Source organism: Pteropus medius, unplaced genomic scaffold (assembly GCF_902729225.1).
Source record: "Pteropus medius unplaced genomic scaffold, Ma_sr-lr_union100, whole genome shotgun sequence".
NCBI lineage: Eukaryota > Metazoa > Chordata > Mammalia > Chiroptera > Pteropodidae > Pteropus > Pteropus medius.
Genome location: NW_024350924.1, coordinates 5,056,201 through 5,079,927, shown reverse-complemented (window position 1 = coordinate 5,079,927; position 23,727 = coordinate 5,056,201). Strand labels below are relative to the sequence as shown.

At 44.6% G+C, this 23,727-nt stretch overlaps 1 protein-coding gene across 9 annotated transcripts in view; it reads right to left on the bottom strand.

Moving 5' to 3' along the window:
* Positions 1-18,106: 18,106 nt before the first annotated feature.
* Positions 18,107-23,727, bottom strand: part of LRIG2 (leucine rich repeats and immunoglobulin like domains 2) — a 43,606-nt gene continuing 37,985 nt past the window's right edge. For 8 of the 9 annotated variants that reach the window (XM_039841219.1, XM_039841221.1, XM_039841220.1 and 5 more), the window contains 2 exons: positions 22,889-23,179; positions 18,107-20,951 (listed from right to left, as the gene is read on the bottom strand). In XM_039841219.1, the coding sequence (XP_039697153.1) occupies positions 20,725-20,951; positions 22,889-23,179 (518 nt within the window). In that variant the 3' untranslated portion in view covers positions 18,107-20,724. The remainder of the gene's footprint in view (positions 20,952-22,888; positions 23,180-23,727) is intronic. The other variant, XM_039841226.1, reaches the window with a different exon arrangement.

Sequence of the window (23,727 nt, the reverse complement as noted above, 5' to 3'; positions counted from 1 at the left end):
CCCCAACCAGGAATGGGGAGGAGAGTAAGGGTCGAGTTGGCACTCAAGGCCTCTGCTGCCACATTTTAGGGAATGTGGATGTCGCTGCTCACATATTTGCCTTCCCACCACTCTCCTCCCTTCAGTCACCACCAGTGGTGTCTTAGCTATTGAATCATTTCACTGGATACCTTGGCTCAACAAACTTGGAAGACAGGAAGGACACTCCACTGTGCGTCGACTTGTGTACCCCACAAGTCGTGAATGTGACCTTATTTGGAAGTAGGGTCTTTGCAGATGTGGTTAGTTAAGATGAGGTCATACTGGAGTGGGTGGGCCTGATCCAGTGACTGGTGTCCTTGTAAGAAGAGATAACAGAGTCTATCATACGATGTCGGAAGCAGAGATTGGGGTGATGCATCTATGTGGCAAGGAGTGCCCAGGATGGCTGGCAACACCAGACACTGAGAAGAGGCAAAGAAGGGTCCTCCCCTAGAACCTTCGGAGAGAAGTCCTGTCGATGCTTTCATGCTGGACTTCCAGCCCTCAGAACTGAGAAGATAAACTTCTGGTGTGTTAGGGCATCAAGTGTGTGGCACTTTGCTATGGCAGCCGAGGGGATGAATACACACTCTGCTCCCAGCCCTACTGCTGACTGTCACGGCCAGTGTGCCTCTCTGCTGACACTGACAGGCTTGGTCACCCCGATTCCCTTCCCCTTGGGGAGGTCATATATACTGAAATCCCAACTTGCTAGAAGATTTTAAAAATGGGAAGTCAGGCTAAGAAGAAAACCTCATCATATCTCGTCCTGCATGTGATTTTTGAAACATCTCAGTCCATGTTCTTGCCTACGCGGAGGTCAGTGAACAGAATAAGATGGCTTTTTGATACTGGAAGATGTTGTTCTGCCTCAGGGGTCACCATTCTAAATTCAAGTCTCCCTGGCTGGCATCACAGATACAGAGAGAATAAGATGCTGGTATGAATCTGCACTGACCCCAGCTCATACTCTGGAATGGAATTTTCATTTTCCCATTCCCAACTAACTCTTTGCCTCTGCTAAGTTGAATGTAACCTAAAAAATAATAAAGATAAATTGAGGGTTCGAGCTGGGCGAGCTTCTATTAATCAGGAGTCTACAATATTCTGTTTCCCTGAGACAGCTGTGGGAAGGGATTCTGAACTCGGAGTCGGAAGACTTGGGCCTGAATTCCAACTCTGGTCATCCTCACGACGGCCTTGGAAGGTACCCGCGCCAGGAGGGACTGAGGCCACCCTCTGTCCCACCTCCAAAGAGAACTCAGGACCCAGAAAGGTGGCTTCTGCTTGGCCTTTGTTTTGCGGAGTGGGGCGCATCACCTGAAGGTGGAGATGACCCATTCTGGGCAACAGAGGGTGCTTTAAGAGGTTGTAAAGGTGAAAAGAAGAAAAGAGCAAGAAAATGATTGGCGGGGAAGAGGCCTTTGGGAGGGGAGGTGGAGAAGAAAGGTGTCCGCTGAAGAATTCGATTTAGTCTGTGTTGAGTGGTGTGTGATCCACATCTTCTTCCCCATTTCCGCATCTGAAAAACGGAGGCAAACTCCCCTACATCCCCGGGCTGCGGGATGGATAATGTTAGAGAATCAAGGTAAAACATCCGGCCTCCCCCTGCCTTCCCCTGCTAAACGAAAACCTGCAGTTTCCCCCGCGCTTCTTGAAGAATACAGAGGAAAGGAAAAGCAGACTCCCAAATCTACACGCTGTTTAATGATCAGCTTTGACCTAATTCTACTTCAAAGCGTTTCCTTCGCTTTCCCACCTCCCACTACCGCCCACCCAGCTGCCAAGTATAGAGACTACATGAAAACTCAGGCCGAATGGGAACCTGGAATGGTAAAGCCTTTGAGAAAACAGCTGTTTGTTTGTTCATGTGCCACGTTTTTGCCCCTGTCTTGTTTGATTACAAGAGCCTGTGGGGAAGAAGAATCCTTGCACTTGTTATACTCGTCTACACAGGCCTCTGACACCCTCGTTTCACTCCACAACTCTGGAAAAAGCGAGACAACAGTTCAGAGACTAAATGCTTTGGCTAAGAGGCTCGTGGCAGAAATGGGGCTGGAACCCAGGTCATCTCACCGATTTCCTTGCCTTTTGCTGTCTCTGGAAGTTTTTACGGGTAATCACTTGCACATCAGTTAAGATACATTTGGCTGCAAACGACAGAAAATGCAAGTCACACCGGCTCAGGTAACCAGAAACCCAGAGGTTGGATGGCTTCAGAACCGGCTTAAGACGGTGGCCTGTGCTCTCTCTCTGCTCCCCGCTTGCTTTTTCCCTCCTCTGTGTGTTGATCTCATTCAGCCTGGCTTCCCTCATGCCACAACGACTTATTGCACTCCAAACTCCACATAAACACATCACAATGTACAGAGGAAAAAAAGTCTCTTCTGCTGTCTCTCTTATGAATAAGGAAGATTCTTTATAAGGAGTCCCAACAGACAATCCTCTTGTACCTCATTTTCTCAAACCGGAACAAATCCTGTGGTGGACATCTGCCGTATTTGTGGTCACTCTGGCTCTTTGGAACACGCGTCCTTTGTTAGGACAGGTCTGAAATTCTAAGTTCCACCTCCCCAAGGTAAGAGACAGATTTTGCTCTCCTGACGCAGACATGGGTCTTTTACTCAAGAGCTGGCGAAGCGGGAAGTATAGAGCCTCCCTCTCCTCCCTCACCTCCCCGCCCGTCCCCCTTGCAGTAAAGTTAAGCTCCTGGCACAGAAGTCTTGGTGCTGTCGATAGCGCTGCATCCAGAGCTTGGCGTGGTGGCAGTTTTCTTGTCAGCTGTGACTTGTGGGATGGTTTGGGCCACCCTGGCCTGGAGTCTGGCTCTCCAGCTCTTTCTCTGATCTGGTGAACAGCCCATTGTCCTGAGCTGAATCACCCAGAGTTGGCTTCCGTTTTTGTAGCTAAGAACCCAGCTGATGCGCGCACCCGTTCCTGAGCACATGGCTGGAACCGTGCCCTCCACGGACCTGTCTACACCTGCGTTCCTCAGCCAATAGTGGGGGCAAGAGAGTTGGGACTGCACTCACGCCAATTAAGACCAGCTCCGAAGTTCAGGGTAAAGTCAGCTTCCTAGGAAGCACAGCGGGGGATATGTGGGAAACCTAAATAAAAATTGGGATTGTATGAGGAAGGGAATAGGGCTGCTCATGGGCAGCCAATGTCTACCAAGCCTGCTGTGTGAGAGGCTCTGCAGTCGCATTCACCCTCACAGCTCTCCAGGGTCAGTGTTACCCCCTTAAACACACGCAGAGATGTTAAGTAACAAGACAACAGAATCAATAGGCGGGAATTCAAACTAGATCTGACTCCAAAGTCATTTATACATTGACACATTTACTTTTTTCACTCATGGGTCTATGCATCAGCTGTGGCTCTCTTGGGACCCACTGCATTTGGCTCCAGCTGCAGATTGGGTTCAGGTTGGCTCCATGAACCATATCATTTTTCTTGGACCAGTGGCTACTCAGTGGCTATCCAGATTCTCAAGGTTGATGGAGTGCATGGGACCAACTAATCTGCAAAAGCATATTTAAGCTTTGCTGGCTTTGTGTCCACCAACTCCACTGGCCAAGGCAAATCACATGGCCATGCCCAGCATCAGTGGTGCAGGGAGATATTCTTCACGTACTCTGGGAGAAGGAACTGCAAAGTCGCTGGCAAAGGACATTTTCAGGAGAAAGTGAAAAACTGGGAACAATAATGTAATCTGTATACGGCATGGGATTCTTTATTCTCAGCTACTTTTTGCCCCTGTTCATTCAGGATTTTAACACGTATTTACTGAGCATCTACTCTGCACCAGGCACTGTTCTAAGCCCTGAGGCCGCTATGGGGGAAAACGCACATTTGTCCCTTGTTCTCGTGGAGCTTGCATCCTAGCGATTCTCCCACCATGGCTGTATATAACTTTTAGTGTCCTTAAAATTTTGCCAACAGAAGCCAGAGAAAGAACGGAGGAAAGGTAGAGATGGGGAGAAATGGAGTGGCGGAGAATCCTTACCCCCTTCCGGATCGGTCTGGAGCCCACGGAGGCCCCTGTGGCTGACCCTCTGACCCTCCCTCGCCTGCTCTCTCCACCTCCTCCCGCATCGTGTTCCATCCCGCCTGCCCTTCCGATCCCAGGTTCCGCTACTCCAGCTGGCCCGGCCTTTCTCTCTGCAGTAGATGTTTGTCTTATCGGGGTGTTCATCATTCCCTGCAACTCCGCCTTCATATCATTGCCTTAATTTCCCTTTGGGGAAACTGCCCATTGCATGACGCCTCACTTACGCTAGGGGGGCTGAAGTGAATAGTCATTCCTGTCCCCAGCCGCGCTGGTGGGAGAGAGGGGGTCGACGCACATGCTTCACCAGCTTGAGGCTCCTGCCTGGACTTTGAATAATGGGTGAGAGCCAGAGAAGCAGGCTGCAATGGGGCTCAGGCCCAAGCGTTTCCATGGGGTGGCCCTGCCTGTGGATCCCTTGTCTGGCCACTGACCTGACCTACCTGTGGCTCGGGTTCCATTTTCCAGGCCCAGACCTTCAGACTCTGCCTCGTGGATTCTGGAAGCCCCCACTATCCTGCCGATAATTTCTTCTTTGCTCCGGAGGGTCAAGGGAAGTTTCTGTTGCTTGCCATCAAGACGCCCAGTCATATCATATGGCACAGCAATTCCACTCCTAGGCATATACCTAAGAGAGATGGTAACATGTGACCATGCAAAAACTCGTACACCCGTGTTCATAGCAGCCTCCTTCATAATAGCCCCAAAGCGGAAACAACTCGAATGTCTAGAAAGTGATAAATGAGTCAATAAAATGGGGTATATCTATACAATGGAGTATTATTCCGTATTTTAATGAGCTCCTTGGTGACTCTTGATGTTCAGTCGGGTTTAAAAGCCACTGACTAGATGAGCTCTAAGGCCCCCTCCTAATTAACGCTAAGGTTAATTAGGCTCACGGAGCAGAAAGGGGCTTGGAGCAGCCGTGTGCCATGCTGGTCCAGGGCAGAAGGTCGCTTGCCTGTGAGAGCTCCAGAACGATGCCAGCGCCCGTGGCGCTCTTCCAGGGCTTACTCATCCCTAGAGGTAGGAAGTTATACTTTCTATGTAATCGAACACTCCATCCCAGCAATCTACCTCCTGCTCTGCAGGACTGGCTCTTAGAGCTGCAGAGAAGGGCTGGCCAGTGCCCTCCAGCACAGCCCTTCATGAACTTGAGTGCCACTTGAAGTCGGCCTGGTCCTGACAATATTACCAGTGACATGGCTCTTGACCTTGGCCCTTTCTCTCCATTCCCATTGCTACAACCCTAGTTTAAGCTGTTAATACCTCTTGTTTGGACCGTATGACAACTTCCTATCTAATCTCTTGCCCTCCAGTCTCTCCTCTCTTCAATCTTTTCTTCATGGTCTCCAGCCCACAACCTTCCACATCTCTCCATCAAAACCCAATTCCTCAGCCTGTCATTCAAGGCCCTTCAGAACCGAAACCAACCTACATTTTGCTTTCATAGCTTATTACCTTTCTCTCTCATGACTCCCACTGGCAAGAAGCCACCTTGGGCTACAGTTAACTTTCTTGGGTTTTTTTGACAGAGGGCTTCCCAAACTTGAATATCATAAAACTCCCTCTCCCCACCACTGCCTATTTTTAATGGCAAAATACCTATAACATCTCATGGATACTATGTGATTCATGGAACTCAGCTTAGGAAACACTATTCTCTTCTGTCTGCTTGCCAATGGCTTAACTCTCTATTCTGGGATCTGCACAGGTCTTGAGCTCCAACTCAAAACACTCTCCTAAGGTTCTTACACCCGCTCTCTCTCCATCTGGCTTAGAACTGTCGAGATTCTACAGAGACATCGAAGCATAAGACTACTCTGCCCCTGCCCTTATTCCTCTTTGCCTTCCTTCCTGAGCTAGCACCACATTTTCCCCAAGAGTAGAACTGTTCAAGGTCCATCTTGATCTACTTAAATAAGCACAGTTGACCATTCAACCATCTTTGCTTCCCAGCTTCCAAATAAACAGCCTCCTCTTCTCAGTTGCTAACTCAAGCAGGTAAATATCTACCTCTCCTGGGGCTACTCCCCTTCCCTGCCTCTGTGACAGACACTGTTGACTGATCACAGACCTTGCTTCTAAGCCCCAGATGTGATGATGTAGATTCAGAATCCGTCTCAACACAATGCCCCAGACAGGCATTATCCATCGATCAGAGCTGGCATGCCAGTGGAGACAGTCCTACTGACCATCAATGACCTAGCTGATTAAATAGTGAATGTGTTTACTAGGAAACTCTTGAGTTTCAATTTCAACTCTCTTATGGAACCTTAGACTAGGGTAGTCTCTAGTTACATCCTATCTACTCCAAGCCTTGCAGACGGGAGGATCTGGGTTGTGAGGGAGGATCTATTAGAAGTCTAATTTGGCAGAAGAATTGGAATAAGACTGCTAAGGTCAGAAAAGCTTCCACTAAGAACTGTCCTGGAGCATTGTCCACCCGCTATCTCTTTCTCTGGCTAAAACCCACAGAAGTATCTGGCGAGCTGGCTGGTCTCAGCCATAAAGAAGAGCACCTGAGAGGCTACCGAACAAATGACAAAGTCCCTCTAGAAAGATGAATCTCTAGGGCAGACAGCCACAGGAGATGGCCTTGATGTCATGGGCAGCCGTAAGGTTTTCAACCTGGCCCAAGCCGATGGAACCATGTGCGATGGAACCAAAGACCAGCATCTTCGGTCAGATAACAGGCTGCTCCGGTTTCTTCTCTCTCCTTCCCCTCCTCCTCCTCCTAGCTGATCACATTTCCTTGGTGATTTTCATGCTTAGTCAGTAGGTCTTAGGGGACAAGTGTGAATTCCATAGGGATCTCGTCCATATAAACTGCTCTGTACTAATGTTATCCTCTGTACCGTGTCTTTCTTCCAGCCTGCCATAAACATTTATTGAACACCTACTATGTGCCGTGTGGTGAGCATGGCTATAGAGAAGAAAGCCCTTGAACTCTAACTGGAGCCACTGGAGAAAGCTGCGTATTAAGACAATGCCTCTGCTCTGATCAGTAGAAAAATGCATTTCAAGTTGCTTCCTCTCTTATTCAGGCCTCAAAAGAGCTATAACTGAGTTTGGAGAAAACTGACAGCTTGGCAGCTAAAATGCAGGAATGTCAGGAAATTCAAGATCACGAAAAGCCCCCATAGGATGAACACAAACCAGTTCTCAAATCTAGGACATTACAAAGAGGGATAAGAACGCCTCCTAGCCTTTGCTTATTGCCAGGAACTGCTTTGTTTTTATATATGTTAACTCCCTAAATCCCCACAATATTGAGTTAAACACTTTTATCATCCTTCAAAAGATAAGAAACAGAGGCACAGGTTAACTGACCTGCCCAAGGCCAGACGCTAAGAAGTGGTTCAGCTGGGATTAGAACCTGTGGAGTCTCAGGGCAGAGACCTAGGCGACCTGAAATATGTACATTTAAACAACAAAGAAAGTGCGAAAACCTTGGATTGGAGTGCGGTGGATGGAGCTTTTTACCCCAAGACATTCTATCAGTTAAAGACAGAGGCTTTTGATAGATGGAGGTTCAGAGTGCCAACCACTCCCCCCGCAACCCCTGCCCCGCCATATTTTTAAGGAAGGCCTCATAAAGACCAGCCACTGCCCCAGAGACACATCTCCTAGTTTCTCCCTGACAGACGGCAGACTGGGGCCCCAGTGCTTGACCCAAAGTACGATGTTCATGTTCTCGAGGGCCAGATGTGAAGACAGGTCTGCGTGGGTCCCTCTGTGGATTCACAAACTGCACTTTTGACTGGAAAAGCACATGACATAATTAGTTTCTAATGCAGCACTGTCACTGGTCCCAGGAGCCTGAAGCCCTAACTTCTAGTCTGGACTCTACCGTCCTCTGTCCTTTGATTCAATTTTTTCATCTGTAAATATTTACTCATTCAATAAACAATTTTGAGCACCTCTTCCTGACCAGGCACTGTGTGCTAAGCCCTGCAACTACTAAGTTGACTTCTGTCACTGCCCCAAAGAAACTCACAATTTGCTGGTAGAGACAGAGGAGGAATGTGAGCTTTATGACGCACTGTGTCCTCGCAGTCCTCCAGAGAGCAAGGGAGGGCCCCACCCTGCCCCTCCTCCCCCTGGGAGTTTACGAGCAGCAAATGAGATCACACAGGGGAAAGTGCTTTGTAAATAGCAGAAGGTGAGAATGAGGTGTGTAGGGAGCGGGGAGGGGTTTTGTCTGCCATGTGTGCAGACGTTGTGCTGTGTGGGCAGCTGGCCAAGCCAAGTGCTCCATCTGGGGCTGTGAGTCTGGGCGAGGCCTCCTGGACACGAGGACAAAGTCTGAAGCTCTGGGCTTGCTCCCTCAGCAGGTCAATCCTAAACCTTGCTGCCCTGGGCTCTGTCACGGCAGGAACCTAAATCTGCGTTGCTGCTTGGGACTAGGTGCTTTTGCAGCCCTGCACCGACCCCTGACCTTATTCAGTGTCTCGGCTCAAACAGCAACAAAGGCCAGGTTTTTCCTCTATTGTGCAGCCCAAGAAGCCGGATTTCTGTGAGTCTCCTTACATAATGATGTTCCTGAGAAATGGTGGCCCGAGGTGACGCCAGTACTGCCATTCTCTGTGCTAAAGTGCCACCTAGAGGCCAGTTCTAGCTCAAACAAATGTGTAGGTATGTTTTATGATTTGGCCTTGGGAGGGAAAAAAAGAGAGGAAAAGAGATGTTCAAAGGACTGAAAGGCAAGCAAAAGGCAGAGGACCCTTCAGAGGACCCATTGGTCCCTTCACCTCTGCCCTGTCGTCTGCTGATGAGATGGTCGAGGGTGAAATATCTCAGCTCCTCACTGGGACAGGATTTCCTCCATGTCCAGGGACCAGAGTGAGAATGTCACTGTTTTTCACATATTCTAAGATCCAGATCTGACAAACATGCTGAAGAAATCTTCCAGTTTGCCCTGCAGCCAGACCCCAACCCATCTGCTCTTCTTCTACCCCGAGGTTCAGTCTCTGGCTAGCCTGGTAAAGCGGTTTTTCAGTGGCTAAGCCTTCCTTTGGTGGGGGGGTGGCATTTGCTGTTTCTGCTTAGTTTCTGGAACTGGCTGCCCTCCACTGAGCATGAACACACATTTATCATGGGCCACTTATTCAGAAGTAGCTGGATGAGTCTACAAAGGCCTCAAAGACACGCCAATAGTTCAAAATCAACATGGAGTTATTTTTGCCTGAAGAAAATCCAAGCCAGATGGTAGCAGAGTATCAAGAAAAGTAAGCCAAGCTCCCAATCTGAGCAAGGAGTTTTCTAAATCCTCTTGCTATAGGTTTTCCTGTTTGGTTCTTTGCCAGACCAGCAATTTAGCTTCCTACTACTAGGCTTATTGAATTGTTACGTATAATTGTAAAACAAGACACTGCCCATCCAAGGGTCCTAGTGCTTGGGGGCAGCAGCTGTGTGCAGTATTCAGGGAGTGCCCACAGAGGCAACAACACGTCTTTGCCTGCAAGTGACTGCTGGTCTCTCTTCAAACCAATGACAATTCAAACGAGGGGTAGAGTAAAATCCTGAGGAGCCTTGGGAAAACTAGAATGATATTTGAGTCCATTTAAAAGTTACGACTGTTTCTCGTGGATAAGGTACAGTCTGGTGACTGGTCAAAGGGCCCAGAGGAAGTGAAGCTTCCATTTCCATTACCAAATAAGTTAGATTTACTAAAACGGAAGTGTTCGCTTCTCTCCAGTAAAAATAATTCCACTTGATGCTCACAGCAATCTTGACGTGCGATCGTGAGATGAGTACCATCATCACTGCTGTCTTGCAGAGAAGGCAATGGAAGCCATAAGAAATTGAGTAATTTCCTTGTATGCAAAGTAGCCAAGATTTGAACTCAAGTGTTCCAGTGCTTCCGATGCCACCTCTCTCTTGGCATGAAACCAACATAGTAAGTACTGAAAGAAAATTCTGAAAAGCAATTCAGTTTTCTACGGATTGTTGCAAGAATCTTTACACAATCATTACTACACTATAAGGAACCGTAACCACTATAAGGTAGAATTTGTGGACCAAGGATGACCCCATTCAGGAATAATGTCCAATGGAGATCAGTTCTCACAATTCCTTTTGAGAGCTCAAAGCTTCTCAATTAAACTGAAATAATTCTACTGACTTTGTTTCCTACTCGATTCCTTTCATTTAAGCCAGACATGACATTTGTACCCTTTAAAATCTCATGCAAGTGTTTATAATTCTTCTTCTGATAAAGTGTGTTCCTCCTGGGAGAGTTAAGAGCCACTTAACAGGAAGAAACAAAGACACAATGGGGACAGTGGTGAGGACAGCTCTCTGTGCCTGGACAGACCGCAGTACTTCACAGCTGGAGGGGCCTCTCTGAGCACCTGATGACAGTCCGACTGCTCTCTTGGCAGAGGACATCAAGACCTAGCAGGCAAACGACTCCCCAAGATCAATGGTCACTGAGTGGCAGAGCTGGTCGGAATCCCAGTCCAACTGACTCCTACCTGGTATCACATTTCATTTAATCATAGTTTCAGGAGATTGTCTCTTGTCTTTAAGTAAAATCCAGCTTGGAACAAAAATCTCCAGGGCCACTCCTAAAATGACCTTGGGGAAACTGCTGCCGTCCCCCTCTTGAGCTGTTCTGGACAGGGGAGCAGAGGAGAGGGGAAGGAAGGAGGAGAGGAGAGTGGGGAAGGGGATGGAGGAGAGGAGGGGAGGGGGAGGGCAAGGAAGAAAGCAATGCTCCATTCCGAGTGCCCTTAACAATAGCTAATAGCAGCCAAAATTTATCCAGCGCTGTGCTGGCCACTGCGCTTAGTACTTTATATGCATTAGCATGTCTAATCCTCTCAACAACCATATAAAATAGGCATGTTTATTTTCACTTTACAGATAAGGAGAATGAGGCACAGAACACCTAAGGAACTGGCTTACATTCCCACAACTTAAGAGGTGAAGGTAGGCGTGGAAGTCAGCTGTTTCAAAGGCGGTGCTCTGAACCGCTGACTTTTAATAACCATATGGTAAATGCAGGGCCCAGGGAAACGCAAATTAAATTTGGGCTGAGCACAGAGAATCATACACCAATGGCCAGCCATCCCAGCACAAAACTGCAGCCCCCAGGCTAGCTGAAAAGGGGAATTTCCACCACGGATGGCAGACTGGGAACTTGAGAACTTAGTTTCTTGCTTCTCCTGCCAAAACTCTCTTCCTTGGGGTTGGGGGAAGAGTAGGACAGCAATAAGGCAGGAAACATTGAGGACTAGAGGTTTAGTGGAGACAGAAAGAAAATAGAGCAGGTTTGTTTCCCAAATCACAGGTGTTCTAAAAGCCATACCGTGCCTTCTAGAGCTATTCTTAAATTCCATGCCATTCTTAAATTCTTCCACCACCCTCAACCATTTCACTGGCAAGTCTTGCGTCTGCGAGAACTTAAATTAGACACAAGAAAGGACTTCTGGGTAAAATGAACCAGCCATCTCTGTAAACTAGGATTTCCTTCTACAAGATCCCTTTCCTGGAGTGAAGAAGGTGACGTACCCAGCAGCTCGTAGGGCCTTCTCTAAATTAAGGCTGCCCAAAGGGAGAAACACTGAGACTTTCGACAGGGGAAGACAGAGGTAGTTTCCAAGCTTCTTACCTTCCTGAGTCTGTCTTCTGCCCTCCAGAGACCTTCAGGAAACACACACAGTTGGCAGGCCAAACAAGCAACGACGGTCTAGAAAAAGTGAGAGAGAAAGCTGATACCTGGGGAGGACTGGGGCCCAGGAGGCGAAACCCCTGCTAACATGATGCATCGCTTTTCCCCCAAATCTGCAACTTATTGTGATTTTATGATTCTCCACAAGTCAAAAGTTCTCAACATTACACACTTGAATCTTAACCGTTAAGTTCCGTTTCAGTGAGAAGCACACGTGTGGTCCCTAAACCATGACAGATGCCATGTATAAGGAACCATGCTCTGGAAGCAGCAGGAATTCACTGTTCGAAGGCAATTCCATTTGTCCTCTGCCCTCGCTGTTTCTGGCATCTAACAGACACCCTTGCACTTGTCTCTAGAGCTTGCGCAGAAGAATAAATAATTCAAGCTAGGCTCTATCGATGCCGACCGTAACCACGTGCCTATTGTCTGAGACAGGACTTCACATCGGCTTTGATGGAGGATTTTAAAAAGACACAAAATTAAACTACCTGATCTGGCATGTAACTCAAGAACCGTCAGTCATTCCACATATGGGATTCTACTTATTGATTTAAAAACCTGGTTTCTTTTTGGGAGGGAATAAAATTGGAACTTAAACGCACTTAGTCTTGAATGCTCCAAATACCTCGCTTCTTTGTTCCCAGATGCACTCAACTTACGATCAATAATGCCGTAAACACGTGTCAGTTTCTTGCTTTCTGGCAAGTATCTCTGTGCTGCAGCCGCCTTTCGTTCGAATCTCTGTGAGGCTGGGGACGTACAGAGCTGCCAGAACGGCCAGCAGGCCAGCTGGTGTTCGTCGGTTTCATTTCGTTTCTCTGCGGTGCTTTTCTGTATATAAAGCACTGACGGGAGCAAAGGACGGTATGGCTTGGTAGAAAGAGCACGGGCTTTGGAGCGTGTGACCTTAGGTAAATCACACAGCCTGAGCTGTACGAAAATTGTACCAACCCGGCTGAGTTCTCAAAAGTTGCTATTATTCTGCCATAACAAAGTACCACAGACTGGGGGGCGTAAACAACAGACGTTCGCTTTTCCTACATTTCTGGGGGCTTGAAGAGCGATGTTGCAGGTTTGTTTTCTTCCGAGGCCTCTCGTATGGGCCTGGGATGGCTGCCTTCCGTGTCCTCACATGGTCCTTCCTCTGTGCGCAGGACACCAGTCACGCTGGATTGGGGCCCACACTGAAGACCTCATTTTAACTTCATTACCTTTAAAAGACCTTATCTAGTCACATTCTGAGGTTCTGGAGGTTAGGGCTTCATAGGAATTTTGGGGGCACAGAATTCAGTCTGTAACAAAGACTAAATGACAAAGTAGAGGGAAAGAACTCATGCTTTAGAATCATAAAGCGTAATTTCAACTCCTGGTTCTATTGCTTGCTAATTATGTGAATTTGGGCAAGTTGCTTAACCCGTTTCATCATCTGTAAAGTGGATATAAGAATATCTCACTCAAAGGGATTGTCGTGAAGATAAAAGTGTTAAATATGCAAAGGGCTTAACAGTATCGGGAAGACAGAGGCCGAATGTATTTGCTATTATTGAATTATTTCTTCCTAGCAATAACTGGTTAATGCTTCCTATTGGCTTCTTTTTGTCAGAGTGCTTTGCCACTAGCCTTGGTGATGGTCTGTGAACTAAGTGACAAATCTCTGTCCTAAAGACTTTCAGGAACATTTCTTGATCACCTGAATAAAGACAGCAGCAGAGGTGGCGAATGAAACATCCCCAACAAAGCCTTGCTAGTGATGGCACACATCCCACATCAGACCGTCTCCCTCCCAGTGTGACCTGTGTACTTCCTCTTTCCTTAGCCTATCTCGTGACAGAATTTCCCTTACGGCAAAAGTCACAGGCAGTGCATCCCGGAAAAACTGGCCAGAAACACAGCATGACTGGAGAACAAGCAGCATATCACAAAGGACACCTCCACGCAAGGAAGGAGCTTTAGTGCAGGGGGAGGTGGCCAAGCTGAAAAAATGTTGTAATTGTTGCTTCTAGTCAGGGAGGCCCCTAGACAGAAGCCCAGTTCTCTGTTTTAACCATTCCAAACCAGCTAGAAAAAAAAGAACCTCCGGAAATAAGATCAAACTCCATCATGACATACAACTTTGTACACGGTCACAGCAGCACGACTCCGAAAGTGGTCTGCAGATCTGTGCCCATCTGGTCCATGACAAAGCACAGGAATCAACAGTAAGCATCTCAACAACAACAACAAAACAACCCAATTTAAAAATGGGCAGACCTGAATAGATAATTCTCCAAAGAGGAAATACAGATGGCTAATAGACATATGAAAAGATGCTCAAGATCACTAGCCATCAGAGAACTGCTAATTAAAACCATAATGAGATATCACTTCACACCTGTCAGAATGGCTATCATCAATAAATCAAAGAACAAGTGGTGATGAGGATGTGGAGAAAGGGACCCTCATATACTGTTGGTGGGATTGCAAATTGGTACAGCCGCTATGGAAAACAGTCTGGAGGTAGTTCAAAGAATTAAAAATGGATCTACCTTTGACCCAGCAATTGCACTTCTGGGTATTTATCCAAAGAAAACCAAAACAATTATTCGTAAAGATCTATGCACTTCTATGTTCAAGGCAGCACTATTCACAATAGCCAAGATACGGAAGCAACCTAAATGCCCATCAACAGACGATTGGATAAAGAAGTTATGGTTCACATATACAGTGGAATATTACTCAGACATAAAACTAAAATCCTACCATTCATAACATGAAAAGGCCGAGAAGTTATTATCCTGAGTGAAATAAGACAGAGAAAGATAAATACCATATGATTTCACTTATATGCGGAACCTAAAAAACAAAAAGAACAAACTAATCGAAAACAGACTCATGAATATAGAAGACGATCTGGTGACAGCCAGAGGGGAGGGGGGTTGGGGGGCTGGGAGGAAGGGGTGAAGGGTTAAAGAAGTACGAATTAGTTGACAGAGGGTTACGGGGATGGGAAGCACGGCATAGGGATGCAGTCAGCAGTAAAGTAATGGCTGTGGAGAGCCAGAGAAGAGAAAGAGCAATTAGGGGGATCGTTTCATAAACTATATAAATGTCTAACCAATGTACCATATACTTGAAATTAGTAAAATTTAAAAGGCATTTTGAAACAGTTTGACAGAATAATTTCATGTCTATTAAATCTATAACAAAAACTTTCTGCTTATATTTTGTTCTAGAAATTCATTCTTATTGAATTTTACAAAAGTATTGGTCCATGGCAACCAGTCCTGCAGCAGGGAGGGCTTAAGCGCCAGGTTACAAGCCTCTAAATAGGTCTTGAATGTTTAAAAACCTGTCACAACTCAGCAGGATGCTGCTGCTTGGGCTCTAGTACGTCACACTCCAGAACAAAAAGCACAGGAAGACCACAGCATTTTTCTTCAGTTCACCCTTAAAGAAAATGATAGTCTGTTCTATCAGGAATAGAGTAAAAATCAGCTTCCAGTGTACATTCTAGTCCAAACTGTCACCATATTGAAAAGGGCTTTTTTATTCCAATGTATATTAAGGCTAAACACAACACTGTTCAGAACTGAAAGGTATCACAGTGAAAAAAATCCTGAATATGAGTCAGAAAATCTGGATTCAAGTCCTGGCTTTACTGCCTAAAAACTCTTTGACGTTGTGTAAGTGATGTTGCCAGGCCAGTTTCCTTAATTACAAAAAGTGGAGATTAAAATGATCTGCCCAGTTTACATCTTGAGTGCTGTGAGACTCAGCAGCACAGCAGTACACCATGGGATCAGGATTCTGAGTCCAGCCTTTAAAGAAATGACCATCTCAAAGGAAACAGCCCCTAATGGGGTACAACGAGGAAGCTGACCAGAATGCTGATTCTTCAAATATTTTGTTAATCAAAGATTTACCAAATTAGAAAATGCTGCCTTCAAACTCTTCCCTGTGCAAAAAGCACTCTCGTTTTCTAAAGAACGATTAAGTCCGTTTGTTTCCACCCCGCCAGGTCAACATGATGAGGGGAGCAGAGGGGCTTACCCCATGCCGGCCCGCGGGGCACCTGGCATGCTCAAGGCGGTGACCCTTAAATACAGCAGGAACTAGAGAAGGGCAACTTTTCCAATTTTAACTTGTACAACTACTTGGAGACCCTCTCAAAAAAAACCCACAAACTTAAAAATGCAACATTTCATTCCTGTACTTTAGGCAAGAGAAGACCAGAAAATCATAATGTATTTTAGCTTTATTGAAGACATATTACAGTAGACAAACAAGTAGACGAACACATGCTTTATAAAATATACATTCTCATGTGTGAGAAAATATAAATAGATACCAGGAAAGGGCCGCACTGAGCAACTTGGCTTACAACTCCCTTCAGGTACGTCGAGTACCAAGGCTACTCAGGCTGACATGCCGATGGGGGAGGGGCTGGGGTGCAGAGGGTGGAAACAGTCTCTCAGTGTTCAGGAGGCCACTTTAAGTAGGCAAGAAACAGTCCAAGATTGACCGCCTGATGATCAATTTCTCTTTCAAGACAGTTTCAGCTGATAACTATACTTCTTACATTTGAAAACAGCCTCAAATCAAACTGTTTTTTACCTTCACCCCACACCTTGGAGATTACTAGGACTGCTAAAAAACACTCGACACACAGCCTTGAGGGAGCAGGTCCGAGTATTACTCCTAAAACACACACACACACACACACACACATATCAGTACCCACAAAAACTTCAGATAATTCATGGGCTTTCAGGTGTTAAGAGCAGCTTGTAATATATCTCTCAAGTCAAAACTTGTTATTCTTGCAATAAACTAGGCAGTTGTCCAAAACAGAAAGAAAATTAAGGCTAACTGATGTTGGCTTAGATGGTACTCCAAACAAAAAAGTTATAAATTAGAAGAGGAGGGAGGGAAATATATTTGCCAAACTTAACTGGGAAAGAGACCATGTAATAGAAAAATGAAACATTACTTGCAAATTGCCAAAAAAAATCTTAGCTCCATCTTTAAGGTCCAACCATTTCACAATTACCTTTGTAATCTCCATCAAAAAGCAAAATCAGAAATGGAGGATGTAGCATAAAATGACAGCAAATTTACTTCTGTTTCTCTGTTACTCTCTTGGCATTTCTGTAGATATTCAAATGATTAGATAAGGCCATAACACATTTGGGTAAAATACTGGGTATAAAACTAAACACCGCAATTCCAACCTCATTCAAAATGGAGTACCACTGATTAGAAGGAATAAAAAATAATGACTAAAAGGGAAGGTTATAATACATTATAAGCTTTAAAAATTTTATTATGGCAATGCCATTTGTGTTAATAACTAGGTATAGAAGAGTAAGCCCAGAGTTTTCAGCCATTAATACAGAACAGACTCTTTTTGTTGACCAAAACCCAAAATTCCTGTTTAAAAAAAGAAGTCTTAAGCATTCTATATTTACCGTATATAAAGAATTCTGAAGGATTAATTTTTAAGAATGTCGAATTGCTTCTGGAGATTTCCAATGATAAAAAAGATAGCGACCTAAAAGTCATCTTGCCCATATTCCATCTCAATGCATAAATTTCTTCAATGCTATTAACATGAATAACTTCCATGTATACTTTTTCAACAAAAAGCTGATTCCAATTCAGACAAATCTGTTAATTAGCTTACACAGAATTTTTGGCAAGTGTATATACTGTGCCTCCTGCAACTTCTGCCCCAATGTCCTCTTGAATAAAAAGAGTGAATCACCCTTATTTCATATGACAACCCTTTAAGTAATGGCAGACTTTTATCATATCTCCCTTTTCTTAGGAAATAGGTAAGAGAGTCTAAGTTGCTTGACATCTTAATGTTCCTTTTACAGCCTCCCAGCGGGCAACGTGAAGTCTACTGTTTTTAAACAGGAACGTTACCGTAAGAAAAATACACACTGAAAGCATCTGTAGATGGCACAGCAGAGGGAAGTGCGCCCTGGGCTGGGCTGCTGCTATTTCCTATCCTGTACAGTACCTTGCATACGAGGGAAAGCATTTTCGAAGCTGCTGAGTGACAGAAAGCCAATGGCTTAGGAGGAGGCCCTGGGCCAGGAAGGCTTGGAGATCAAGGATCATGCGAGTTCTTCTTCCTAGTAGACTTAAAGAATCAGCCTAGGAGGGGCACAAACAAATGAAGAGAAGTTATGTGTCCCTCCTGACAGGAAGTGGTAACTGGGGGGCAGGGCGTAGTAGTTCCCTCCCATTTTAGTCTGTCCTGCTTCCCAACATCTCTGATTAAATTAGCGTCGGGCAAATGTTATGCTGATCAGCCACGAATCCTGGTATGGGGTTAAATAACTGCTTAGTCAAAAACATATACAACAGTGAAAAGTACCAGGAATTCCTCCTAAGGTTAGAATTTATTAAATTTATTATTTTTTAAGACCAGGGGTAGGCTATTCACAGTTAAACAAATTCCCAACTAGCTTTTTGGTCGAGTTTTTTAGTTATGTAGACGTCCCAACCATCTGAGTTGACATAATGGAGAACCTGGCCATTGAGACCAACTCGGACACTGCTGGCAGCAGAACCACCACCGCTAAGCAGAGGTGGCACTCACGTATTTGAGGTTTTCTATAGCGCTGGTCCATGGCCTGGTAGGTCCTCTCACACATAACAGCCGATGCTCACTTGCGCTAACTCCACCTTTTTCCCTCAAGGAAGTCTATCAGACTGTGAGTGACAGTACTGCAATTACAGAGGTGCCCTCGAATACATCTGAAAGGTGAGTCACAGAACGTTACAGACTGACTGGCCGTGACAGCACCTCCCGCTGATTCCGATGCTCTGCCGCACTGCAACACTAGCCTTCAGACCTGCTGGTCTCGAGGGCAGTGGGTGGTTTTCAGTGGAGTAAAGAGTCTGTGTCTACTGATACCGTGTAGAAGCAGAACATTTCTTCTCAGGAGTATTTCCCACACCGTGACTCCCGGTAGAGAGGAAATAAATCTGGCTCGAGTCAGAGGAAGCAGCATCACTCTTGGTCCCCTCTAACACACACTGCATGAAGGCAGCTTGTTATTAGAGTAGCGTAGTCCTCCTTGGTCCCCGGAGGAATCACGGATTCATAGAATGGTATGGCTGGAAAGGGCTTTAGAACATCTAGCAAAATGCCCTCATTTCATAAATGAGAAAATCAAGTAGAGAAGCAAAGGGACTTACCCTCGATTATACGACCAGTAAGTAGCAGAGCCAGGAACTAGATCAGGTCTCTTGATTCTAAGACAGCACAAATTATACTACCATCTAGTAAGAAGAGGAATTACAAATCGAAGAGATAGGAGAACAGTGATATTCGAGAAGTTCGAAGGGAAAATGAACAGAAGCTGACAGTTTAAAAAGGAAAAAGAGAAAGGCATAGTGGTACAAAGCAGCTGAAGAAGTGCTGCTGTCTATTGGAGAACAATTTACGACTGAAAACTAGTATGAAATTCAGCTAAACTTTCCAACAAAAAGCTGAGAAATTACGTGAGTTTAGAATCTTTGAAATGAACAATGTCTTAGAAATAGATATTTTCATTTAGGTGATTAAAGTCATCTAGTACACAACTAGTACTTACTAGATGAGAAGACAGAATCTGACAGCCTTTGTAAGGAAATCTGAAAGCACAATGAAAGAACTTTTAGTTCATTACATTCCACTAGTGTTAAGTCCTTTGTTTGCATAAAGCTTTTTGCTATCGGAAACTCAGGAAAACTTTTTGGCTTAAATAATCACTTGTACAAAACAAGAACCACTCCGAAGCCTTATAGAATTTATGCACATTCTTCTACTCCCAAAAGCCCTCTCTCCTTCTTAAGATACACTGTGCATTGGTAGAAGAGACATTATTAAAAAAAAGAAAGAAAAAAAGCAATCTTTGGTTTCCTCATCAACTAAGTATTCTGTTGAAAGAAGATATTCCCCAAACAAGTTTTCCTTTATCTATGTGCATATGGCTATGAGAAGACTGCTGATCTTTCGAAAGAGCCTTTTTATGCTAGAAAGGTAAATACTACCCGGTACTTGTAAAACAGATGGCAAATGATTAGATGTATGAACATTTAGGTATGAAGAAAGTGGTTAATTACACCAAGACAGTGTTTGTGTGTACGCATTCACTAGGTACCCTGCCTCTAATATATATATCTTACCAAATACGTTTTAAAAACTTTCGACAGTCTTTAGATTCACTAAACCAAGATATACAAAATCTGTCTGTGGTCTGAGAAGCGGCTGTCAGTATTATAACTGGATATTATATATATTTTTGGCATATCAAAAATATTTACATTTCGGCCAACGCATATAGTCAATGAATACAAAAATTATTTATAAATGTACATAAATTTACAATGAGAGCCCTGGATGATCGGGAACCCTTTCCCACGCACCCCCCCACCCCAACAAAAAAAAAAGATTCATAAGAATACAAAATCCCTTGACCTGGTAACAGCTGGTCAAACCTAGGATTCTTGTCGAAGGCCTTGAATATCAAAACCCCAGTCTCATCCATCCATATGCTAAAAACCACCAATGAATCCCAGGAACATTTCCCAGAGGACTCCAAAGTTATTTTTGTTCTTTGGAAGGCGAAAGAAAACAGTGATGTCTTCTCAGAAGCACTCTGCGGGTGGAGACAATCAGCTCCTTAAGCAGCGACACTCTTCCTAATATGCAAGGCGCACCTGGGCGCATCCCTGTGCAGCCAGCGGGAAGCACGTGGTCCTGTATCCTCCTCTGCCCCTGTTGCACACTTTTCACTGGACGTACCCATTCCGTCAGCCGTTGCCCTTGTCAGGTATAAGCCCGAACAAATGCCTGGCCCGCCTTGGTGTGGTCAGATGTAAATGTCGACAAAGAGTAAAGCAAACGCTGACTTTGGGGTTTCTTCTGAACTCTGAGGTAGTGAATACAAAATTAATTAATTTGGGTCTTTGCCCAGCTTTCGTCCTGGAGTGAGTTTCATGTGCCCTCACTACCATCTTGAATATTCCGAGTCCTACTAAAATCAAAAGCATGGTCGGGTAACTTGCGACAGGCCATGGGGGAAGTGGCAGGGTCTGGACCACTCTCTGCCAGGCTCTTGTTCTGATGGAGTCGTGGTGACTCCAGGACTGGCTGCTGGGAAAACGGAGGGTGAGTCAAGCCTAGTTCTTTGCTTGTGTTCCACAGAGGCCGCTGCAATGTTTCTGAGAATCAAAGACAAGAATTATCAGTGGTGAGTACAAGTTCAAAATTAATTTTCTAAAATTTAATTTTCTTTTACCCAAATCCTCAAAGAAATAAAGATGCCCCATATTCCTGAATAAGCACAATGAGATCAAATATATACTTGCCATCTTGTTAGCAATGACTAAAAAAAAAATAACTGGAACTATGATCTTTCAAATTCCTTTACTCAACAAACTTAACCAATAATTTACTGAATCCATGCTATATATCATCTACTTAGTGCTTCTGTAGCTATAAAAATTTGAAATCTCTTTAGACACATGGAAATAGACTAAAAGAGACTAATAGTATCCATATTGTAATGAAAAGTTGCATGATACATAAAAACTGATTCAGAGCAGTTTTTATCATAAATGCCTATGATAAAAAAAACTGTCTTAAAAATAAATAACCATTTCCCTCCCGCTTCCAGCTTGCCAATAATTTTAACGACAAAATAATAACTAAAAGCAGTGATTTTAAATCAGATTATGTGTACCTTTGTTTTAAAAATATGAATTTCTCATTCTCCTTATTTACTGTAGTGGTAACCTTTCTCCCCAAAAATGGTTTACTAGAGTTATATTAACTTCATGGGGTTGCATTTTGGAAAAAGCTAGTCAAACATTCTGGAAATCAATGCTCAGAAATGAAACAAAAACCCAAGTGAAAAGCAAGCTAAAGCTGAGTTTCTCAAGCCTTAATATGCAAACGACCTGGGGAACTTGTTAAAACATCTGGTTCACTAGGCCTGGGATGGTACCCACGATCTGCATTTCAGATCCGCTCCTGGTGATGCTGGTGCTGAGGACCCACTCTGATAGCAAGGAGCTAACACACCCCAGGTACTGAGTGAGCAATGCGCTGCCACTCTCACTTGCTGATTTCCTCACTTACAGACCAGATTAACAATTAAGATATCCCCAAACTCAGGGGAAAATGCACTGCATTTTGGGGTCTACTTAAAGATTTTTGTGTGGTTAGCTCATGAGAAAATGGATTTAGTGTTGGTGCATTTCTTTCATGGACAATGAACTTTGAAGAGACTAATTTTAGTAATGGTACACTTTTCTCTGACCTGTACCTTCTTTAAAATCTTTAGAGTTGGTCTCTCAACGACACAGCACAGCTCAAAAGTCCCACATCAGATCATTTATTCCTGCCAGACCCATACCTAAAATGTACTATTATACAGTCTTCCTCTAAACCTGCAGTTCTCACCCCTGCCCTATTTCCAGTGTTCTTCCATTTCAGGATGACAGAAGGGTGACAGCTGATGAAAAGCCTGGATGAGCAGGAAGAAATGGTCACTGATAGTTGTTCTGTTTTACTGACTGAGTTGTTATCAAATGCCTCATCTGTATAATATAACATGTATTCCTTTTCTTGGGCTCTGTGGGACCAAGGACACTATCCCAAAACTGCTTTCCCACTGATGGCCCTGATGGTAATATCTCAGAGACAAGGGCAAACACCTGCCGAGTGATAGTGACACCTAATACTTACCAGACAGCACAGCAACCAAACATTTTAAAGTCTTCTCAGTAAAAACCTTCACCAAAGTATGCCCAAATTATATCCTTAGCATTTCAAATCTCCATCATTTAAATAAAGATGGAAGAAAAAATTAACACCTATATGAAACTTTTAAAAACTTTTTCTATATGGCTTCTGAATTTTTAGAGGTGTGAACCTGTTCTCACAAAAGCTATTTTCATCCTACAGGTGCAGATTCCCTTGTAACTCTAATCTCTAAAATCTCTGGCTCTAGTCTGTACCAGCTACCAGTAGCTAATTACGCCGTTATACCAATTTGATTGCTTCCTGTCAAATGAGAGTGCCACCTGTATGACAAAAGAAAAGAGCGAGGAGGTGAAAATGAAAACAAAATGAAAGAATACACTGTGCCCTTTACCAGTGCTCGTCTGTGTGGAGGAGAGTTTCTTCTCACTCATCCTCTCGTGGTTGGTGGGAAAGGCAGACATGTCTTTATCTGTTGACAGTATCAGGCTCTCCAAAGTAGGGGCATCTTGGGAAGGATGGGCCATATATGTCTCTTTGGGCATCTGGACCATAAGGCTGGACAGCGTCTGATCTAGAACATCCTCCTCAGCAATATAGGTGTACGGACAGTATTCTCGGGTCCTGGAGTAGATGTTGGCATTGTCGTAACAATCCGAGCAGATAACCCGGGTACCAGTGCCACCTAAAGACAACATGGGAAAGATCCAAACATCCTCCAGTTAAAGAACCAGCTCTGCCAATCATTGGTTTTCTTCAACAGTTACCATCATTGTCATCATAGCTGGTATTTATTTCACACTTACTTTATAAATCAGGTGGAATTTCAAGGCCTTTCTGTGAATTAACTAATTTAATCCTCACAACACCCTTGTGAGGTAGGTACTATTATTATCCCCATTTTACAGACGGGGTAAGTACAACACAGAGAAGTTAAGTAATTTGCCCAAAGATGTACTGCCAGAGTGAGGAGCTGCAATCTAAACTCAGCACTCTGGCTCCAGGGCTCATGCTCTTGAATACAACACTAAACCATCTTTGTCTGGCCTTGAACAAGGCAATACTCAAGTGAAGGAAGCCAAAATAAGGCTGGCACTGTGCTATTAAGACACGTTCGCCTTAAGCAAACTAAGCAGAAGACAAGGAATTATGATGAAGCCCACATTACTTTCACGAGTCAAAAGGTTAAGCAACACTAGTTGCTGAAGTGCCCCTAGAGAAAGCCTGTGATGG